Below are 22,794 nucleotides of genomic sequence, written 5' to 3' on the forward strand. Positions count from 1 at the left end.
CTAGCCAAAAATTCAATTTCCGGTGTATATTCAAATTCAGAAAGCTTACTTTGCTCACAGCCTCTCTCTAGACAGGGTTAATGTAGAACTTGCGCTCACTCAATCGTTTATCAAGCCAAGGTTCTTGGATGCCAAGTACTAAGACAGTCATTTTTCCTGTAAATCAGGGATGACTAGATTTAAACCTAGGCTATTCAAATCACTACAGAGAGAGAACGAGAGGCCAATTTAAATCAGGTATTTTCAAAACAGTATGTTTGGTGCTTGTTTAAGTACTGAAACATGTTACTTTACTTAGAGACTGTTATATGTTACACTGTTTATTTAATAGTGGGTGTTATTTATTATGCATTTCAGAACAACCTATAGTTTCTGAGTGGATCACTTGAAGAAAATAGAGGATTGGATCCAGCACAAAATTTCCATTTGCACTAAGGCTGTGTCGCAAACAAAAATGCAAGAGAGAGACTGGGGGCTGCTAGCAATAAGTCAAGCTTAGTGTATTCTCCCCCCCCCTCCCCCCGGGCACATGTTTCTGCAAGATCTTGTGCAACCAATTTCTGGGTGCTATAATATATAGGGAGGATAGCAGTAGATGTTGCACAGTATTTTATATAAGCAGAGCTGTGCAGAGTCTGTTTACATTTCTGCTTGTGCATTGCTGGATCCAAGCCAGAATGTCCCCCTTAGTAAGTAAATATTTTCATAATTTTGGAGCTAAGCAAATGATAGAACTCAGGGTAAATAAAGAGCATTAAAACTAGGTATTCCCCTTGGCACCACAGTCGACGTCCTTCCAAGTGATACATCAGAAGGCAGCTCCTGCAGCTATCTAGGTGTGGATCGTGATGTGGTGATGACTTACCGGTCTCTGGCTGCCACTATCAGGTCCATACTAAGAATATGATTCATGTCCTGACTTTCGTTCTAATAGTAAACTGGATACTTCCTCTTGCAATCATGAAGGCAGCAAAACTACAGGGGTTTTTTATGTGCCAAGGGGATTCCAATTTATACAGCAAAATATGACTTTGCAAATCCATCTAAGGGGGAAAACCCCCAAAATGCCCTGCTGAGCATTGGCTGTGCTCAAGAGGCATGGAATGGTGAGAACAGTGGAAAACTTCCGAAAAAGGGAGGAGGAGGGGAAGCTTATTTTATTTATTTATTTATTTATTTATTTATTTAGGACTTTTATTCTGCCCTCCCTGGGAGCAGGCTCAGGTCAGATCACAACATTTAAAACCATAATGAGAGCCAGTTTGGTGTAGTGGTTAAGAGTGTGGGACTCTAATCTGGAGAGCCGGGTTTGATTTCCCACTCCTCCACTTGAAGCCAGCTGGGTGACCTTGGGCGAGTCACAGCTTTCTGGAGCTCTCTCAGCCCCACCTACCTCACAAGGTGATTGTTGTGGGGTAATAATAACATACCTTGTAAACCACTCTGAGTGGGCATTAAGTTGTCCTGAAGGGTGGTATATAAATCATATTATTATAAATATCACGTTCCATAAAATCAATAAAATGTTTAAAATTCAGGGAACGTTCAGCATTTCGTACAGTATAACCAGCAACAGATGGTAGCAGTTAATATTATCTAATTTGAAGCAGATGGTGGACAAACCCAAATGGGAGGGTTTAAATCTTCCCCTCTTACAGAATTCTGTATAGGGAGTTTGGGGGGGATGGAACCCCCCCCCCCCGCAACTGATTTCTCATAGGTCCAAATTTATTGTTACTGACATCCATGCAGCCTTTAACTCCCTGTGTCTGAAAGAGGGCCATTGGTTCAGTTTAACTCTCTAATATTCAGGTTTAAATTTCATCAGGTTGTTTTAAAGAAGAGACGTGCATGGTCTTTTATTATCTAACTTTAAATGTCAACATACAGTTTTTAAACAGTTGATGTTAATCTGTCCTAGCAATGGGCGACTTCAGCATTCTTGGTGGCTGGGGCGGGGGGAGGTATTTCTTTTCTGCCAATGTGCCAGGCTCTAGTCCTGTGTGTCTTCCTCAGGGAATGGTAAGCTCTATAACAAAGTTGGCACCACCAAGAAGAATAACAGTTTTATTGTTCAGAACATGTTACAATGACAAAACACACAAAAAGATAAAATCACAAGAGAATAGTCCTAGCATGGCAGCCATTCTTCATGGTAGTCTTCCATGCTGTCTCTTCCAAAGATCGTTCTCATCTGTGCTTGACCAGCAGACAGGGCAGGGAGTTTTCCCCATCAAGTCACAGCTAATTTATGGCAACCCTGTGGGCTTGCCATTGCCTGCCTCTGCCCTATACTTCGTTGGTGGTCTCACATCCAAGTACTACCTAGGGCTGACCCTGCTTATCTTCCAAGATCTGATGAGACTGGGTTATCCAGGCGAGATATAGCCTACCCCTCCAGTCTTGATATCTGTTTCCTCCAATCCTTCACCTCTGCTGACCTCACCACTAGATCTAAGCAATGTCACCTGTGAGCTGACTGCATAAAACCATATAGTGAACAATAACATATATCTTCCCTAGCCCAAGTCCTTGTTTTTAATGAGATGGGGCACAGGAAAGCAGCAACTATTCCAAACAAATCCATCTGTTATTTTTTATTTATTTATAGTCTGTCTTTTCCACTCAGATCCAAGGTGGATTATAACAGTGCAAGTGAAAACTATAATCGACAGCTAGGACATTCGCTGAGCAAAGTTCAATAAAGAACAACAGTTAAGACATTCAGGGAAACGGATACAATAGGGAATGGTAGCAGATAAATTTTAAACAAGAATAAAGCCAAACACAAAGATGAAATCTATCTGAAACGAAGCATAACCAATTTGACTGTGACACTGAGAGATCTCTGTCTTTTGGTGCTACACCTCTGAAGATGCCAGCCACAGCTGCTGGCGAAACGTCAGGAACTACAATGCCAAGACCACGGCAATACAGCCCGGAAAACCCACAACAACCATCATAACCAATTTCTCTGGCATGTTTAGCAGCATGGTAACTTGCGAGTAGGCTTGCATGTACATCAGCAGACAGTACCCAATAGCATAGTGTTTAGTCCCCATCCCTAGCAAGACATCTTTCTGAGCAATTTCTTAATGACAGTCCAAAAAAGTGCTGCAGTTTGGATGGAACCAAAGACCAAGGGAAAACATCCATGTAGAAGTAGCCCTGGAGATTTTGGCCTTTTACCCTTACTCAGTTTAAACTATGATTTATTGGCTGATCTAGGTTATAACGTTACTGTAAAATAAAGACGACCTGTGTTTAAACCGGCAATGCTGTGTGTGTAAGATTAGTGCTAACTGCAAGATCTGCGTAGTCACCAATGAAAAACAGCCTTTCAGCGCTTACCTATTAAGAAGCATTGCATTGTTACACGATGTTTTCCTCCAAAGCCAGTTAGAGCACTATTGCTCCAAAGCAGTATGAAGCTCTGTATATAGCAACTGTCTTTGTTTGCCCTTGGCTTTCTGAAAGCTTGCTGGCTGCAACTGAAACTTTCCATGCCACACAGAGAGGCGTACTGTCCATTTCTAGAGGAGTTCTCCACTCAGCCTGGGTGTGTGAAAGACATGGGTACCTTGCAAATAAAAACCATTTATAGACTTTCGTAGGTTGAAGAATGTTTATCACAGCACACACTTGTTAATGTGTATTCATTGGAACCTATGAACCTACACATGAAAAATAGACCATATGTATGGTTCTTCTCATGGAGTCAAGAACTTTGCAATCCTGTTTCTCTCTCTCTCTCTCTCTCTCTCTCTCTCTCTCTCTCACACACACACACACACACACACACACACACAGGCATTCTCTCACTTTAATGTCTGAAAAGGGCTAAAATTGTGGAGAATATTCTAATTTATGAGACGCAATTCTCAAAATCAACAATAGGGGGACCTGAACGCACTACATTTACTCTCCATTGTTAATACAAGGACAATTCTATGACAGCTTTAAAATCTATCACACAGCAGCTCTTATTACATGACGATCATCTTCCATAACCTCTTCGCCTCCATGACTTATGATAAAATGAATACTATATCTTCCATGTTTTCTCCGTTTCAGGAGTATGTGAAGGTACCTCATCTTACAATGAGGTAATACATGCCTTGGGCTGCTGCTGCTTACAGATGTTTTCTTCTGCCTTTGCTTCCAAAGTGGAGTGATTGTTAGGGCAGTGGATCAACCACATGACATTGTTTCCTAAATGTTAATTTTCCAGGTTTTCCCCATCCTCAGCATGCTATTTTTCAAACCTGGGTTACGACTATCTTTTCTGAAACAATTCTGTCCAAATTCATATGCCATGTGGATGCGAAGTGTGTATTTTTTGGAGGTCCCATCCACATTGCACCATTTTCTTTCCATCAACCCAACAACCACTGTTTTCCCTGTCGTCCTACCAGGGGGCTTTTTAAAAAAATTGGTAATTGCTGTAGGGCTGTAGCAATTCCTTAATTTTTTAAAAACCTTCTAATTATACTCCAGCTCTCCAGCTGAGAAAAATTCAAGGAAATGGCTATTGATGGAGGAAAATTGAGAATCTTTGCCATGGGAATGCAGCTCAATACATTTGAAAGTGGCCATCCTATGACAAATAACCATTGGAAGCCCTAAAAGGGAGAGCAGTCAACCCACACTAACTATCCAGGGCTGGTGCCTCCACGTTTGTGCTCACCTACTTTAGAGGAGGCTTTGGAAGGGAGCAGCCTAGCTATGGTTGCCAGCTCCAGGTAGGGAAATTCCTGGAGATTTGGGGAGAGGAATCTGGAGAGGGCAGGGTTTGGGGAGGAGACGGACCTCAGCAGGATATAATGCCGTAGAGTCCACCCTCCATTTCACTGCATAACCATCTAATTATACATGAGCTTAAGGTAACCTTAAGGTCACGTATACCATTCATATGACATGCTAAAGTGCTAATGCCATTTAATATTTCATATAATAGAACCACACTCGTGATACTCTCATATCCTTAACACCTGGAGGCTGGCAACCCTAAGCCTGGCCCAAGCCCACAGAGGGCAGGCAACTCCACCAGGGGCTGTGGGGAGAGAAGGGGGTAGGCTATGCCCACAGGTGCAGCAGCAGCAGCTTCAAAGCCTTGGGGGCCCAGCACACACCTCTGAAGGGAGACAGGGCTCAGGCTGCAGATGGGAACAGGCCAGAGGATTAGGCAAGCAGCACCTGGGGGCTCCTGAGGCCCAGGCGGGCAGGCAGGTGGAACAGCCTCTTAAAACCTCTTGAGGGCGGAGCAGGAGAAGGGAGGGCCTAACCAAGGAGGTCATTGGCCCAGGTTCCCTTCACTCACCTTGGGCCTGCCCCGGAAGAGAGGGCATTGGAGACCTCCAGGGCCAGTCCACCCACCTCCAACAATCCTTTAATAGGCAAGCTCAGGGAGGGTCAAGTAAGAAGGGCCAGACTATTCCCAAGAATCTTTAGGACAGGGTGGGTGCTTGCATGATGCAAGAATCCTCTTCCTTTCCAGATTCTGAGGTACATCCACAGCCGAACTAAGGGGATGCTGGAAGGCACCCCAGCCCCAGACTTTGACCCAGGGAAGAAGTCTGACATTGGCAAAGTGGAAAATGTGAAATAAATATATGAAACCTATAAATGCTGGGCCCAACACTAACAGTATGTCACAATATCACAAAGGGGATAAAAATACATTCCGGACAAGATGTACATCCATCCATTCAGGGTAAATAATATCATTGTTGTAAATAATATTGTAGACAGATGCCTACAAAATAGCATGATTTACCTCAGTGGACTATGCTGTATTCCAGAGACTCTTTAAAAAAAAAAAACCTACCGGCAAGGTCAGCAGTTACTTGTGATTCATCTGGCATCCAAAAAATATGAACATATAAAGAGTTGCAGGTCCTCATTTCCTGTGGGGTGGAGTTGAGTTCTACAGACAAATGCAGTGACCTGTGAATGATGCGGGACAGGATGCATTCAGACATGACAGCAAACCCGTCTTGAGCATGACAGGCACAAATACAGAGTGTTGTCTTCCTCCCTCCTCCCCTTGCAGGTGGTGCTTGACTGAGAACTTCCTGGTTTGGGAAGCCTTGAGTCGTGTAGGCACTTGTTTCTTCCCCTCCGGGAATCAAAATTTGAAACTGGGATGAAATTGTGGTTTAAAAACCTGGTTGGTGGGTAGAAAACAAACTCTAGTTTGCCCAGGTACCTGCATGAACAGCAAAACGATGCCTGAGTCTAGCCTTCCCAAACCAGGAAGTTTCCGATCGCACTTCACATACAGGAGGAAGGAGAGAGCATGTGAGCATGGGAAACAAGTTATGTCTGTGCCTGTCACAACCAAAAGATTGCCCACGGTCAGAGTTTCCACTGGATTTCAACCTCCTGGAATCACCTGTTCATATTGACCGGTTCAGAGAATGACTTCGGACTCTCTGTAGTGTGCACACGTATAATTCTATACCTAAGTCCAGCCATTTTTACCAAAACCCTCGCTCTGGCTAGCAGTTCCTTACAAGGTCATTCTCCCAGCATCCAGCATAACATCCCCAAAGGGCAGGGACCGTGCCAGTGTGAATTCACCACCATGGGATTCTTACATAGTAAGGGGGTTCTTAACTGTTAACTTTACTCCTGGGAAAAATTTTTTCTTTCATCTGTCCCACTTAACATCCTCTTATTGTAATACAGTTATGTAAAGATCATCCACTCTAACCCTATTTTATAGGGATTTATGAAGAGTATTAAGAAATTTAACTTGGACACAATAACCATTATATCAGATTGCATTTCTGTATTTTTCATTAGTGCTAAACTTAATACTTACATATGTAAATGCATATTATACTAATATGCTATGTATTATTACTATTATACTAATACAAGCAGCCATTATTGGGCTCAAAAAGTCTTGGGGAAGACCTCCATCAAAGTTCTTAGTGTAACTACAAATAGGCAGAGTTTTTAGCTGCTACCAGCTGCAGCGGAGCTATCCATTTGTACTGCTGAGCACATGTCTGGCCAGGACTAACTGTTGAGTGTGCTGGTGGCAAGTATATGGGTAGTAGCCAGGGCTTTTTTTCAGGGGGAACACAGGGGAACAGAGTTCCGGAACCTCTTGAAAATGGTCACATGGCTGGTGGCCCCGCCCCCTGATCTCCAGACAGAGGGGAGTTTAGATTGCCCTCCGCGCCGCTCCAGCAGTGCGGAGGGCAATCTAAACTCCCCTCTGTCTGAAGATCAGGGGGCGGGGCCACCAGCCATGTGACCATTTTCTCTGAGGGCAACCCACTGAGTTCCACTACCTCTTTCCCCAGAAAAAAAGCCCTGGTAGTAATTATGTAATGGCAGGAATGATTGCAGAGATGAGCAGCCACAATAGATCATCTTCCTGGGCCAAGTGTCCCTTTCAGTAACCTTCCTTGAAAGGATAATCTTTATGATTTCGGCACCTGCAAGAAAAGAAGAACTTGGCTTTATCCATTTATATTTGTGCTAAGTAGTCAAGACAGAGAGAAATGCAACCTGTGTGGAAGCCTGTGTGTCTGAGAGCTTAAGTACAAGAGACGAATTACACAAGGACACGCATGTGAAGGGAGTCATAATGTTAGCCAGGAAGCTGAGTTTTAAAAGACAGATCGGAAGGCTTTGTCAATTTCCCCTCTCTACAGAGCCAGCAAAGATCCTTCTCAGAGGATTTGTTTATTTCCTCTTCACCTCCTAGAAGGGGAAGTGAACCTGACAGAACCTTCCAGAGGCAAAGAGGAAATTAGCAAACACTCTGAGGAGCCAACTTTTCTGGCTCTGTAGAGAGGGGAAATTGACAAAGCCTTCAGATCTGTCTTTTAAAACTTAGTTTCCCGGCTAACACTGCGACTCCCTTCACACGCCTCATGTAATTTGTCTCTTGTAGTTTAGCTCTGAGAGAAAACATTCTATCTAAAGCTGGCAAACTTCTCCTGATAGAGAAAGTCTATGTAATATTTGAGTGAGAGATTGATCTATCTGAAGCAGGTGTATGCGGCTTAGAGAGAAAGATATATATATCTGTGGAACTGAGCCTATGTAAGGAAACTCTAAGAATTGATAACTATCTTTGAAACCATCAATAAGTAATTGATCAGTTAAGTAATAGTATGAAACCAATATGCTTCTTGTAAAAATAAAAGGGTTTTTTTTTGTTCATCCCAGAGTATATGTTATTCCTATATCCCATTCCTATCCTCAGGGCCACGTAGTCCCACAAAGAAACCTGACACTTGGGCATGTAATTCAAGAGGAAATTGAAATTAACTAGTTTGGAATATAATTCCTAGTGGCAGCAATCTACCCAGAGGGTGTAAGAGAGTTTAAGGGAAAATCTAACTACATGACAGAAAAGAGGTCGTAACAGCAATCATTCAAAAAATATTCCAACCTGATTTGATTTTACAACAGATTCTCGATTTTTTTTGGAAGTGCCTAGATAGCCAAGGAGGCACTTACTCATTTAGTGCACAGATCCTGTTTCTCCTGTTGAAGCTGAGTAGAGTTTCCATTTCTTTTTGGCTTAGTTCAAAGTCAAATACCTGAAAAGTTCAAGGAGAAAGATGTGGCCCACAGCGAAGCGGTAACGGCAAGTGTGTCTCCACTCAGATTGTCAGTTAGGTATTGTTCTATCCTGGAATACATTCCTGTTTTTGAATTAAAGGAAGAATGCAAGCAACTCTTTCAAGAATGTAACTGGAGTCATAGAAGTAAATAACAGCTTGGGGCAAGGGGAAAATGTCCCAGTGAAAGGTAATTACTTACTTCTAAGTTCCAGTATAAAGTTTATTTTCAAATTGTTTTTAACAATGGGATAATTTCAATAAGACACTCATTTGGCCAAAATCAAATGATGACGGAGGAACAGACTGTGATTTGCTCATAGTTACTGGGTTAATATTGGGTTAATACTGGGTTAATAAGGTTTCTGCTGTTGCTCCAGAGTCAACTTGAGCACTTTACTATAAAGTTTGCCTGGTCATGATTGGGATGTGTGGTGGATCCCTTATGACTTTTTACAGGGCTTTTTTTCTGGGAAAAGAGGTGGTGGAACTCAGTGGGTTGCCCTCGGAGAAAATGGTCACATGGCTGGTGGCCCCACCCCCTGCACCGCTCAGTGGTGCGGAGGGCAATCTAAACTCCCCTCTGTCTGGAGATCAGGGGGCGGGGCCACTAGCCATGTGACCATTTTCAAGAGGTTCCGGAACTCTGTTCCACTGCATTCCACAAAGTACTATCCAATCTTGGAGGGATAGCTTTAGTAAGTATGTCAATCTGGCTAGGCCTTTTTTGCACAGGTGATTTTTGCCACTTTTGGCCCCATACCTCTTCAGATTTTCTTCCGAGTTCTGGATAATTAACCCCCCCTTCAGATTTCAATGCGTCATTTTAACACAGGCAGAAAACTTGGAAGAGAACCCTTGAAACATCGCATTGAAATCTGAAGGGGAAGTCAATCGTCTGGAATTAGAGAGAAAACCTGAAGAGGTATGGGGCCAAAAGTGGCAAAAATCACCCATGTAAAAAGGACCCTTCTTCCAAACAGTGCGGTGCTCTGAAATGTTTTCACTAACTTTTGCTAACTATGGTAATTATGTCCTGTAGTGTAAAATCAAGTAATATTTAAAATCATAATTGACTGTTTCAATAATACGGTCTGAACCGAAGAGGCAAGTATTGTTTGACTCAAGGGCAGGAATGGATTGGAGTCCTGCTCTCATCCAGCCCTAAGCAGAGTGTGCCAGGCCAAGCTGGGTGGCTAGCTGGTCCCTCTCTTGCTAGTTAAGGTGAGGCCAGCGTGGTTGCATCCCGTTGCTTGTTGCAGTGAGACTGTGCCAGGAGGGCATGTCCCTCACCTCAGTGAGCTCTCCTTCTCTGCGCCTCCAGCTTCTGCCTATCTGTCTCTTTGAGTCTGGGATAGTTCTAGTGTGGGTGGGTGGCCCAAGTGGGAGGACAACCCCACATGCCTTGGCCCATGAGGAGTCTTCATGGTGGCCTTAATGGGTAATCCGCCCCAGCTGAAAGGGTTTATTTCAGTTTCTCACAGTAAGATTACAGCAATGTTACTTCTGATGATTAAAAAGCATAAGAATAACTGAAGGCTTTAAAAAGTGGATTCGTTCAACTAGAAAAAAATATGGTTGGCAGGGCTTTTTTTCAGCAGGAATGTGGGGGAACAGAGTTCCGGAACCTCTTGAAAATGGTCACATGGCTGGAGGCTCTGCCCCCTGATCTCCAGCCAGAGGGGAGTTTAGATTGCCCAGTGGCACGGAGGGCAATCTAAACTCCCCTCTGTCTGGAGATCAGGGGGCGGGGCCACCAGCCATGTGACCATTTTCTGAGAGGGCAACCCACTGAGTTCCACCACCTCTTTTCCCAGAAAAAAGCCCTGATGGTTGGTAGTATCCAAAGAGAAAATTTAGAATATCTTTGGACTTCAAGGTTACTGGTTGAAAAAATTGAAGAAATCAATGGTTTCAGTAAATGTGTCTTGTGAATACCCCCTTCTGCAGTTAAAGCTGAATTATACGAAACTCTAACATTAAGGTACTGTTGCAATGTAATAAGTAAAAGATTATATGTTGGAATAACTTCAGTACAAGAAATATTATTTTACTTACTTGAAATATAAATAGTTCATTTTGTCAGGTGCCTTGGCACCTCAAGTAGAATTCTGGAGTGATAGCATAATTTTTTTTTAAATAAAAAGGAGGCTTGCATCCAAAAGTCTTTTAAAACCCAACAAGGATTAAATATAAAGCTAATAGGGGAGAGGCACTCTAAATGCACTTGTAGTATTTATAAGCTAAAATAATTTCCACCCAAAGTGACCAAAGATGGTGTTTTATTAGCACTCTTACCTCAAAATTCTCTTTAAGGCGATGTGGAGTAATTGACTTGGGAATTACGGCCAAGTTCCTTTGAATCTGGAAGCGGAGCAAAACCTGAGGGAAACCGATCACTACGGTTAAAGGTAGAACTAGTTCTTCACCCAAATGGCTGCTTGGGGAAGCACAATGAAGAATATGCTGATGCAGCACCAGGTCTGTTTGATCTGCACCACTAGCATGGATGGCAGTGACAGGCATAGCTTTGTATGCCTATTAACATCTCCCAGGCAGTTCTGAGGTGAGCCTATGAACTACTGCCTGGGGTAACAAAAATAACTTGAACCAATCCAGATTAAAGGATACATTGAGAGGCAAAGGTACCCCCTTTCACTGATCTTTATATATGGCTCTATTGTCGACTCTAGTTAGAATATATTTGTAATTAAATACAAGACAGTGAGGAAATAATGTGGGCCTGAAAAAGGAATCAATCTACCTCAGATATAGTCTCAGAACTGAGCAAGCGGTTTGGACCTACATCTGTTGGAATTTTACATGTGAACACCCTATTGAAGTCTTATGCCCACAATGGAGGTCTTGTGCTCTGGAAGGTGGAATTAGGCTTGCCCTTTTCTTGACAGAAGACAGTAAATCCCAACTCTCATCCTCAATCCCCTGACTTCAATAAATTGAAGAATGGGCCCCCCAAGAATGATAGAAACATGGCCTCCTTAGTGACGCTCTAGGAATTGCCCTGTGTCTCTATGGTTTTTGCCACAGAGATTAGGGGAAATCCTAGCACATCACTGAGTAATGCTGGCTGAATCCACATGTACCAGCATAGCGCTAAACAGTCAGAATGTTAGCGTCTTCCTGGCGCTTTTTCTGACGTCATCGCGCCATGAGAACGGCATCGTGGCGTGATGACGTCATAAAATGTGCCAGGAAGACACTATCATTCCGACTGTTTAGCACTATGCCGGTCTCACACAAACACACTGGCAATCCTAGACAGGATAGGCACAGTTGATATCTCCTCACTTGCAAATCTTGTGTAAGGGGAAGATCAAGAATTTTGCTCTGATTCAAGCAATTTTTTTATCAAGAAAGCCAAAGTACACATCATATTGAGATTCTGTAAATGCATAATTTTAAGATCAAAGGCAGCCAAGAAAATTGGCTTAAATTACATATTCAAAGCTCCAGTCACTGACATTCTCTTAACCATGATACCGTGTAGACAAAAGGCATCTTACAATGCTGGTACAAGGAAATGCCTATCAATTTTAAAAATCACATTAAAAGAAGCTACCTGAGCAGAGGTTTTATTGTATTTGGCTCCAATTTCTTTGACCTTCAGATCTTCCAGGAGGGGAGGACCCTTCGGCTTATCCCTACAAAAGCAGAATACGGATTTTCATTTTTAGCTGCTGTTTAATTCTCCTGTGTGTGTGGGGGGGGGGGTCACTTTGAAATACTTACGAAGTCTATTTCTTGCTTATTTTGAGTTTTTGTTCTGTAAGAACCACACTGGAAAATGTGGCCAGTTAAAAAGAACAATTTATTTTGGAGGATACATCATTAGATAAAGAGGTTTAAGTTTCTGGCTACATGACTGACAGAAAGCAAAGAGTCAGTGGATGGAAGTGAGTCTGAGTGTTGCATTCTGAGGGCAAACAAGGTGACAACATTTAGCAGAGCATAAATAAATGCAGCACCCTCTCTGACTAGTTCTCCTATTTGTCTCCCCTCTCCCCCACAGGAGTTTCTTCTTTTGTATACTTGACGTTTATTAGATTAAAACGGGCGACTATGGGTTTATACAAGTATTACTGTTGGGTTAGCTTTTTTTTACCACCCCTATTCGTCACCTATTCATGTGATCAATATAACGAACACACCAAGAGCTCTTGAATATCCAGTGCAACAGCTTCGATCTACTCATCTTCAAGAAAGAAAAAACAAGAGTAGGGTTACCAGCCTCCGGGTGGGGCCTGCAGTCCATCATTGTTCTTCTGTGCAGTCCCCCATTGGGGGCAATGAGAACTGAGGGAACGGGGGGGGGGTTGCTCCTCTTGTATAGTCATGTGCCCATTTAGATGGGAAAATGAGTTTCTATGTGACTCTGGAGACACGACCTCAAATACAGCTTTAAGAAGCTGTAAAGAATCTTCTGAATGACAGTCCCCCACTATGTGCCTGCAGAGAAGAACTCGGTGAACAATACCTACAGTTATGTAAAACCCTGTTTTCCCTGGGTATTTGAACTGATCTCCAAACATCAGAGATTAGCTCCCATGGAGGAAATTACGGCTTTGGAAGGTTGTCTCTATGGCATCTCTTCCCTACTAAGCTACCTTCCATCTCCATAATCCACCCTCCCCAGGCACCTACTCCTGAAATCTCTGGGAATTTTCCAAGCTGGAATTGGTAAACCTAGTCTTGTAACTTGTACATTCTGAGGTGTTTTCCACATGGGGACTGGTTAGTGTAGTGTCCTATTTGCTGCTGCAGCTGTCGATACATTTTCCCTGATCCCTGGCAGTAGCCATTCCCCGTACACATACAACTAGGGTCTCGTTTATTGTTGCTATATATATTGTTACAGGCATTTGTTTTCTGGCTTTTGGTTTCAGAGTACAAGATACCTAGCTGCAAAGCATATAGATTCCATTATCTCAGAATCTCTTGAAGATTCTCTTCTGACTTCCACTCCTTGACCTCTAAACCAGACTGTAGACTGTTAGGAGTGACCAAAATTTCCCAAGTTCCTTTTTCCCATTTGTTCCAAATGTGCATCCGTAATAAATAGAAACACTACTTTAAAATAATATTTATTTACAAAGCATCCACACATACGAAGTTGTCTTCTCCTAAGTAGACCACTGGCCCATCAAGGTCAGTACTGCCTGCTCTGACTGCCAGCAACTCTCCAGGATGTTAGGCAGAGGTCTTTCACATCGCCTACTGCCTGGTCCTTTTAACTGATGCTGGGGATTGAACCTGGGACTTTCTGCATGCAAAGCAGAGGCTTTTTGACTGAGCCACAATTCGTCCCCTAACCATACCTTACCATATCCAGTTGGGAGCTCCAAGAGGACAGTATGCAGTGACAGAAATCTCTTTGGATTTGCAGAAATTCACCAGTTCTTCCTGAGGCAGGTATGGGTGACTCTCAATCTACAAACACAAAGGCCCTGTTCGCAAGAATATATGGGGGGGGGGCAATGTTGTAAAACACCCATTCCCAACAACTGCAACAGTATCCAGTATTTGAATGGAACCAGCTTTGTTGAATAACATCTTGATACCTGTATTGTCGAAGGCTTTCACGGCCGGAGAACGATGGTTGTCTTTGCTTACAACAACCATCTTGATACCTGCCTCTTTGAGTAGCTGAGGAAAGGCATCCTGGGTACATGACAGATATCAAGGACTTAATAATGTGGTCCTTACATGATTTCAGCAACCAAGATGGAACAGGATCTAGAACACAAATGGTGGCCTTCACAGATCCCAAGATCCTGTCACCATCTCACAGTGACTAGGTCAAAATGATCCATAAATGGACCAGGTGGTGAATAGCACTTTTCTTCGGTCTGAATTAGGTTATAACTAGCATCCAAATCAACATATACATGAGAGATTTTATCAGAAAAAAAACTTTGCAAAAGTGTCACAACCAATCGCCTGTTCCTGAGAAAAAGAAGGTTCCGTTTACTCTGTGTGCGCATAGTTTTTATACTTTGTCATTAAAAACACTATCACGGAGCCCACTGCAGGGTAAACAAAGACATACCCAGTGTCATATACTGGCTGCTGCTGCTTCATAGGGAACAAAGCCAGCCTTGTATGAATAAGGAAGCATATCTGTAGGACCATAACTATTTGAGTATTATAATGCGTATGTAATCTGTGTAATGTGGCCATGGACAGTTTAACACAGGTCAAAACTGTCTCTCAATACAGATGCAAATTGACATCTGTATCCTTACATGTTTTTCTTATGCAATACCAACTGTGTGCAGTATTTTGTTTGTATCTTTGTTTCTTTGTTTTGTGAACCTCTAGCTCTACATCTGGCATTTTATGTAGAGGAGTGAAGCCCCTACTTTCTTAGAGTTCTTTTCTATGTAGCTTTGTAGAGTGGGAAGGGGCTATGTGTTCTTTAGCCTGATAATATCCACTGGAACAAACAGAAATGTATGTTCCCTCCACACTTTTTGGCCAGGTTCACACAAACCATTCCAAGAAATCCTTAATACTCTCTAACACTGGCTCTGTTTTCAGGAAGAGTGGAGTTAAAGTATATTTGAAGCAGGGATAGTCAATATACTGCTATCAAAACACCCCCTGCCAATGCAGATACTCAGTAAAACAAGGTCTTTGGACAGTGGTATTATGGCTAAGTAGCCTACCTGGTTATTTACTGGCTTGTATTTTAACCCCGGTTTGTTCAACAGCCTCTGTATCTGTTCACAGTTGAAGTTAGAAATTCCAATGGATTTCACCAAACCCGCATCCATCACATCCTCCATAGCCTATGGGGACAAGAGGCATAGACAAACCAGGGCAGGCAAACATTTAGAGCAGAATGCAAAACAAATACATCAAACTTGCAACAATTTCGTTTCCATTCTGCAAAATAAGGGGCACGACAATTGTCTGGCACAATCTGCTGGAGTGTGTCCTCCTGAATACAACTCACTGAAAGAAATGCAATATATATATATATATATATATATATATATATATATATATATATATATATATATATATATAATAAATTATGTTCTTGCACAAATTCCTAAAATTTTAAGGCAGTGCAAAGAGATGTTCCTCACTGAATGTGCCATCCAAACTGAGGGTGCATACAACAGAGATACATAATATTAGCAATGTGCCTGCTCTCTGGATATGCACACATCGTATTTTGGGCATGCATACCATTTTCTGCTGATCAAGCTTAGTGGAAGCCTGCTGCTCTAGCTTTCAGTGCATGCTGGATTTGCACAGTGCTCACTCGCCAGAATTTGTGTCAGTTACAAAGCTAATCACCCCATTTCCCAGGATGGTTTTTAAAAGGGTAAATTTTTTTTTTAATGGCTGACTCCAGTAAACATTAAGCAAATAAACTTGCATGGTGCTTAGGAGGGGGGGAAAGCAGGACACAGTATAGTTGAAGGATGGGAGAGGTATTGGATCCAGAGGTTTTATATTTATTGGAGCAGAATTTACCTCACAGCAACAACCATCAACCTCCCCCCTCCAAAACAAACCCTCCTTCCACCCCAAACCACCCTTGTATCTACTCTTTTTTAAAGCTCATCTCTATGCTGGCTTCCAAGCATTTGGAAGTTCCTCAGAGTATTTGCTATCAAGATTAATGTAAATTTCCAGACTATAATCACAAATGACAAAGTAAAGCAGGGAAGCTGAAGGGAATCCCCAGACTTACCTCCCATGTGTCCAGAAAATCTGTATCACTAGGCAATATCATACCATTTTTATCTGTAGGAAATAATTCTCCTCCAGCCTGTCATGAGAAGCAAGAGAGGTTAACAATGCATCCTTTAACCTACCACTTCCCAGACATTTTGGGAAAGGGACTGCTGTTTCTCAAAAAGTTTCCCCAGGGCAGTTTTCTCTTTTTTCACAGCAACATGTAAGCAAGAAACCACAACTGGCCCTCCTTCTTAATGCCCAGCGGCCACTGCAGGAATGGATCTTTTGGAATTTTCGGCACCAGCCCCAATTTTTAGAAACTATTCCCTGCTGTGATTTGTTAAAAGCAGGGTCTTGACTTCAGAGGGCTTAAAGACCCGTTTATTGATCCAGGCTTTTCGTAACTAGGGCACCTGGTGCTTTTTTGCTGACTGCTGCTTTAGTATTTGAACTCTTGATTGTGTTTTTTTCTTTTTCTTTGAGTAAGCTATTGATGCTAGGGCCACACCCATGTTCCAAGGGAGATTGGGGGGGCCTAGGAGGGGAAAGCACTGCAGATGTTCCAAGGATATCTAGAAGAGCCAACATCAGCTGCAACATTGTCTCCTCCACCCCAATTTTCCTCCCATTGCTCACCAGAATGAAGGAGGGCATGCAATAGAGGACAGCGATGGAAGTTCCCTTGCCCTCATTAGGTACCTGGCCTAACCCTAACGTTGAACCCTACCGAATAACATTGGACTTACTTTTGAGTAAACCTATTTAGGATTGCTCCCATATTGCAGTCAATATTGACAACATTCTGGTCAAGGTATTTTGGTCCTTCCTCCTGTTTATACCCTACAACAAGGACTGCAATGGCAGCTGGTAGATCACACACTTGAACTCCATTGATGGCCACTTCCCCACCTGGATGCAGAGGGCATGCCTCTCATTGTCAGTGCAAAACAGCACTCTTCCTCTCCAGAATCTCCCTCATATCTTTTATTCCCCAGAACTATTCCACGTGGCCAGCTCTATTCAGCACATGCTGCTTCTACAGTTCTCTGCTGTTGCTGTACCTCACACTCACTTCTAGTTCAAGATGGCGTCACTTCCAGATTATAAACAATAACTGCACTTATATAAAGCTCTTCTAGAGAGTTTAGTTCCCCCTGCTCAGAGTGGTGAACAAAGTCCATGTTGTTATTATCCCCATAATACAGCTGGGGAGTTGGACATGAGAGGAGTGGTGTACCAAAGGCCATCCGCTAAACCCATGGCAATAGTGGGATTTGAACCAGCAGAGTGCTCATTCACAACCCTACCACTTAACCATTATGCTACAGCATGGCTAATCCTGAATTGCAAATTGTGTCATAACCTCCCATATGGGCCCACGTCCTCCTAGCACCATCAATAAAATTCCACAGAGTCACATAAAACCTAATTATGATTACAGGCATGCTGCCAACGGCCACTCATGGGCCAGGGCCTTATGGAACCAAAGAATTTGGTCCCATAGAACATCTGTTATAGCGTTTCTGAAGTAATGCTGTTAAGAACAACCACAAATGATATTACCGAACTCGTTGACTTCAAAAGCAAAGAAAAAGAAGTCTACTTGTCTCCAGAATCTACTTGTCTATAGAAGCCCACAACAAGCTGAGCAGAGCCTCTAAGAGCCAAACTACAAGTGACGTCTTACACAGGTTGGACACTAGTCGGCTTCCCTCAAGTTTTGATGGGAAATGTAGGCATCCTGGTCTTGCAGCTGTAATGGAGAGCCAAGCTGTAAAACCTGGGCGCCTACATTTCCCCTCAAAACTTGAGGGAAGCCGACTAGTGTCCAACCTGTGTAAGACGTCACTTGTAGTTTGGCTCTAAGTGGCTGAAGTTTTCACTCATGTTCTGGGGATCAGGAAAGGCGATAGAACTTTAAGAGGAAGAATCCAGGCCATACAATGAAAAGAAAGTGAAGTACCTTGAATCCCATGGGCCAGTGCATGAGGTAGAGGTCCACATAATCCAGTTTTAGAGAAGCAAGCGTTTTTTCACATGCTTCCTTCACCGTGGATTTCTCATGAAACGTATTCCACAGCTGCAAAATGACCAGCATATCGCTCCAATAAGTGCCTCAGAACGACTTGGGGTGGGGGTCATCCTATCAAACTCCACATGTGTGGAATTTTGCATAACACCAGCTGCCTGGTTCTGACTATTCTTGAGAAATTTAGGGCCTAAACAGATGCAATGCAGAAAATCCATGACTGGATTATCTTCTGCTTTACTTCAAAGTAAATGGAAGTGGAAATGATGTTGTGGGAAGAGACAATTAGAGCTTTCTTCCAATGTCTCCTCCCCAAAACTATTTGCCGCACTGAGGAAAAAGATAATTATATTTTCCCGCTTAGGCAAAGCAGTAATTTTAAGAGGCGATTTTAACGGGAGAAAAAACACAGTGGTAAATTGTAAAGTACTCCTTCCCCAGAGTCACTACCCTGATTCAGTTTGATGCACAGGCATCAAGAGATCTAGTGACAGACCTCCTGCATCGTGTCTGTTTTTACTTTCCACTTCCACTTTTTAAAAGAACTTTTCTATCTTAAAAAAATGCGCAGGCAGTCACAGGCAAACACATTCTCTGAGGCATGCTCAGAATTACAGCCAATCATTTTGCATAGAGGCAGCAGGTCTTCACGTGCAAAAGAATTTGCACAGACAAGTGTTTCCTGCTGAAATTACGGAGCATACCTGGGCCGTTTCCAGATGGCTTACCTGCCTCCAGAACGTTGCGCCATCTTGCGGGGAAAACGCGAAATATCGCGTTTTCTCGCATGAGTTTTGCACGATGTTGCATTTTCCCTGCAAGATGGCAAAACATTCCGGAGGCAGGTAAGCCGTCTGGAAACGGCCCTGGTGAAAGGGGAACTCCAAACACGCATTGGAGAATAGTATTCAGAGCGCAATGCTTAAAGCTTTTCCTCATCCCATTTCAATTTGCTCAGTAATGTACTTTGATGTAGCTCTACCTTACTGACAACAAACAGATCCTCTCGGGTCACCGCCTGTTCTTTTATCTTCTCTTGGATCGCATCTCCAATCTCCCCTTCATTCTGGTACACATAGGCACAGTCAAAATGCCGGTACCCAATGTCAATTGCAAGCTTGATTGCATCTCTCACTTTCCCTAAAGGAGACTGAGAGGAAAGATAAATTAATGCCAGGATTTCAAACATCTTTTCAATTTTCCACTAATACTGGACAAAAGAAGAAGCATGACCGTTCCACAAGGTTGTACAGTCCCTAAACCAAATATGTCTTAAGAGAGTTCTACTGATTTGCCCTTTTTTCACAAAAAGAAAACCCCCACCATCTGGCTGCCTCTGTGATGTCAAATGTGGCCCACAGAAATGAGCTAGGAATAAGCTGGGTGGGGCTGTGAAGGTCCCTGATTGAATCCCTGACATCTCCAGTTATAAGAATAGGCAGTAGGTGATGTGAGAGACCCTGCAATTCAGAGTAGACATATTTGATCTCAGCAAATCAAAGGTCTTCGCATAAGGCAGGTTCATTTGTTTACATGAACCACGTGGTTTGCCAACACTTGAAATTCTTGTTTTTCTTGAGCAGGGCTCCTAAAAAGCTGCCAGAGAGGAGGGTACCATATCAACCAGAGTCCTATTGACACTTCTTTTCTCAGCCAAGCTCCTGGTGGCTATAATTATGGTTCCTCTTTACATTCTTGGAGGGATTACCAACAGCCACAAAACAGAAAGCTGCTTGGCAACTTTATACTAAATCGTGTAGAAAGAGGAGAGACAGTTGAATTCCTTATACAAGAAAGCAGGAAGATGCTTCTGGCCAGTTAGAGCCTTGCTACAAGTGACATTTTACACGTGAAGGATAAAGGATCATTTTCGCAAGTCTTTCTGGGAACTGAAGTTCCTCTCCCCGACCCCTTTTCCTTTTGTTCCTTCCCCTCGCTGCCTGAAGAGACAGAGAGAGCCTACGTCAACATCAGCGTTTGCAAATCGTCTTGCTGGGGTGGGGGGGGAATGCTCCGGAGAAAGCTGAGAAAGTTGTAGCTGCCTGCCCCAAAGATCATTGAGAGCAGGCTTGTGACTGGAGGAACGATTTGCAAAAGTTGCTGTTGCCGCAGGCTTTCTCTGTCTCTTCAGGCAGCGAGGGGAAGGAACAGAAGGAAAAGAGGTAGGGGAGAGGAACTTCAGTTCCCAGAAAGACTTGCGAAAATGATTCTTTATCCTTCACGTGTAAAATGTCACTTGTAGCAAGGCTCTTAGTCAATAGCTCCGGTTAGACTCCCTAGCAGTGCTGTCTGCTGTTCCTTGCCTTGCTCTGTTTGACTTTCCCTTGTTTTTCTTGATTCTTGATTCCATCTGAACAGGTCTTACCCAGCCCCTGCACCTGGCTTGCTCCTTCCCCACAGCTTCTGATTCCTGATTCTGCCCGATCATAATATCCATGTCTATTTAGCTCCTCTGACAAAATCTTTCAAAGACTCTGCAGTCTAAGTGCATCTCTTATCTGTTCTGTTCCTAAAACAGAGGCGAGGAAAAGACTTTTCTAATGATGACTGTTTTACTGTAGAACTCATGTGGACTACGTTTCTTTGCACTTCTTTCCATTCATGTGGAAAGGTTTCTTTGCACTGCTGTTGAGAGAAGGCTATATGGGAGGGGACTGCAGTGAACAGTTATTACGCAACATTGGCTCAAAAAGAAATAATCCTTGGCATTGAATTACACCTTATTCTCTACTCAAGTGTTCCAAATTGTTGAGAACCAGGTGATGAAAACTCCTTTTGTCATGCATATATGCCAGGCAGGTAAAGGAAGTATTCTTATGGCTATAACTTTAACTGAATAATCCCTAAGCATACAGTCATAAAATACCAGCACCGCAACGCAAATACAAGAATTATACATAGGTACCGAATAGTGCAATCCTATGCAGTTGAACTCATAGTTTAGTCTGCAATAATTCTGCATAGAATTGCACTATGTGCTTAAACGTCTCATTATAGATCTCAGTGGGTCACACAACAGTTTTCCCCTTCTTTGCAATGGGCGCTAGTTTTCTGCCATAATACCAGAAGTTCCTGTCTTTCCCCACATCTATGGTGTGTGTGTCTCAAATTACTGCACCAGAGTAAGAAACAGAATGAAACTAGCAGAAGAAGCAAATACAGGGGTTTTACCAAGACCAGAAACTTTTCCCCACACCCTAAACCAAACTTTAACTTGTCAACTGTTGCAAAGCTCTGTCAAGAAATTAAAAGGAGCAATATCTAGGTGGTACCCCCTCTGTAACATCTGGAAGTTGCATAAAAAGGAAGAGAAACCGCATTGAGCTAAACTGTTCTTCCCGCAATGTTCTATCCAGTGAACATTCCACTCCAATACAAGTTCATGTGCAATGCCAGAAACCCTGCCAGTTACCTGCCATGTGCCTAATCCTAGGATAGGCATCTTTGCCTTGTTGATTAGCTTCAGGTAAGTCTGCATGTTGCATCTGATGTATACGCTTTGCAGAGAAAACCAAGACTGAAAGCGGTCCCCACCCATGTGACTTGTATTAAATAGCCTCCCATCCAAACTATCTGATGATTGGCTGCCAGTGACAAAAAAGCTAAGAAGGGGAAGTGCTTGAAAGTCACAGCTTCTCTTTGTCCCTCCTTTCCCTCTTCAGGTTTTCTTTCATGGACAGCAGGTACATTTATAATCTCTACAGAATTTTTAAAAACCTACAGCAACTCTGTGAAATGCGTATCATCAATGAAATCATTTTAATGGTATCATTAATGATATTAAAATGATACCATGAAATCATTAATGATATCATTTTACTGCATATTATTTTAATGAGAACGGGCTTGTCTTCTGTCTCAGGAACTTTTTTGTATACAGAAGGAAACCTGTAAGTGTTAATTGGCTATACTTTGGGGACAATGTTGTTTACTAAAGTCTGAAAAATTTTAGGTAAATTTATTGCGCTCTTCATTGTACGTTTGATTTTGTTTTTATTGCATTGTTTTCTAATTTTATCATCCAGTTTATTGCACGGTTTGTTGTCCGTATTATACTATTTTCAAGGCAATGTTATTCATTTTTAAATCTTTCCCGAGTCTCAGCAAGAAAAGGGGACAGTAAATTAAGTAAATAACTGAGGTATGGGCCCTGAAAGGGCAAAGTTGTAAAAAGTTGCCACTGCTGTGCATTCTGCCAGAGAAATGCAACTGGGGGTGGAATTTTTCTGCAATGGGAAAAATCAGTAGAATTTTAAGGTTGTGTTATGTTTATTTCTATTTACAGAAAGAAAAATGTAAATGGTGTGTAGCTGTACTTTAAAGATATTGCTTCCTAATGGGCAGGAGACAATGTCCTGCTGCAGTGATTTCTCTCCATTTTGTTTTTTGTGCAAAGGTGGAAGAATGATAGCACCAGCACTCTTTCCCATTCACCTCTCCTCCTCCTCCTCTACACATGCCCCT

At 42.6% G+C, this 22,794-nt stretch overlaps 1 protein-coding gene across 1 annotated transcript; it reads right to left on the minus strand.

The window, feature by feature from the left end:
• Positions 1-7,296: 7,296 nt before the first annotated feature.
• Positions 7,297-21,828, minus strand: LOC129335708 (aldo-keto reductase family 1 member B1-like). Its single transcript, XM_054988499.1, has 10 exons — positions 21,743-21,828; positions 19,313-19,480; positions 18,265-18,381; positions 16,315-16,392; positions 15,275-15,397; positions 13,930-14,036; positions 12,169-12,250; positions 10,887-10,970; positions 8,485-8,567; positions 7,297-7,451 (listed from the first exon to the last, which is right to left on the minus strand). The coding sequence occupies exons 1-10, from the start codon at positions 21,806-21,808 to the stop codon at positions 7,409-7,411; spliced, it is 951 nt and encodes a 316-aa protein (XP_054844474.1). The 5' UTR covers positions 21,809-21,828; the 3' UTR covers positions 7,297-7,408.
• Between the last annotated feature and the right edge of the window lie 966 nt (positions 21,829-22,794).

The sequence above is a fragment of the Eublepharis macularius genome, chromosome 9, assembly GCF_028583425.1.
Source record: "Eublepharis macularius isolate TG4126 chromosome 9, MPM_Emac_v1.0, whole genome shotgun sequence".
NCBI lineage: Eukaryota > Metazoa > Chordata > Lepidosauria > Squamata > Eublepharidae > Eublepharis > Eublepharis macularius.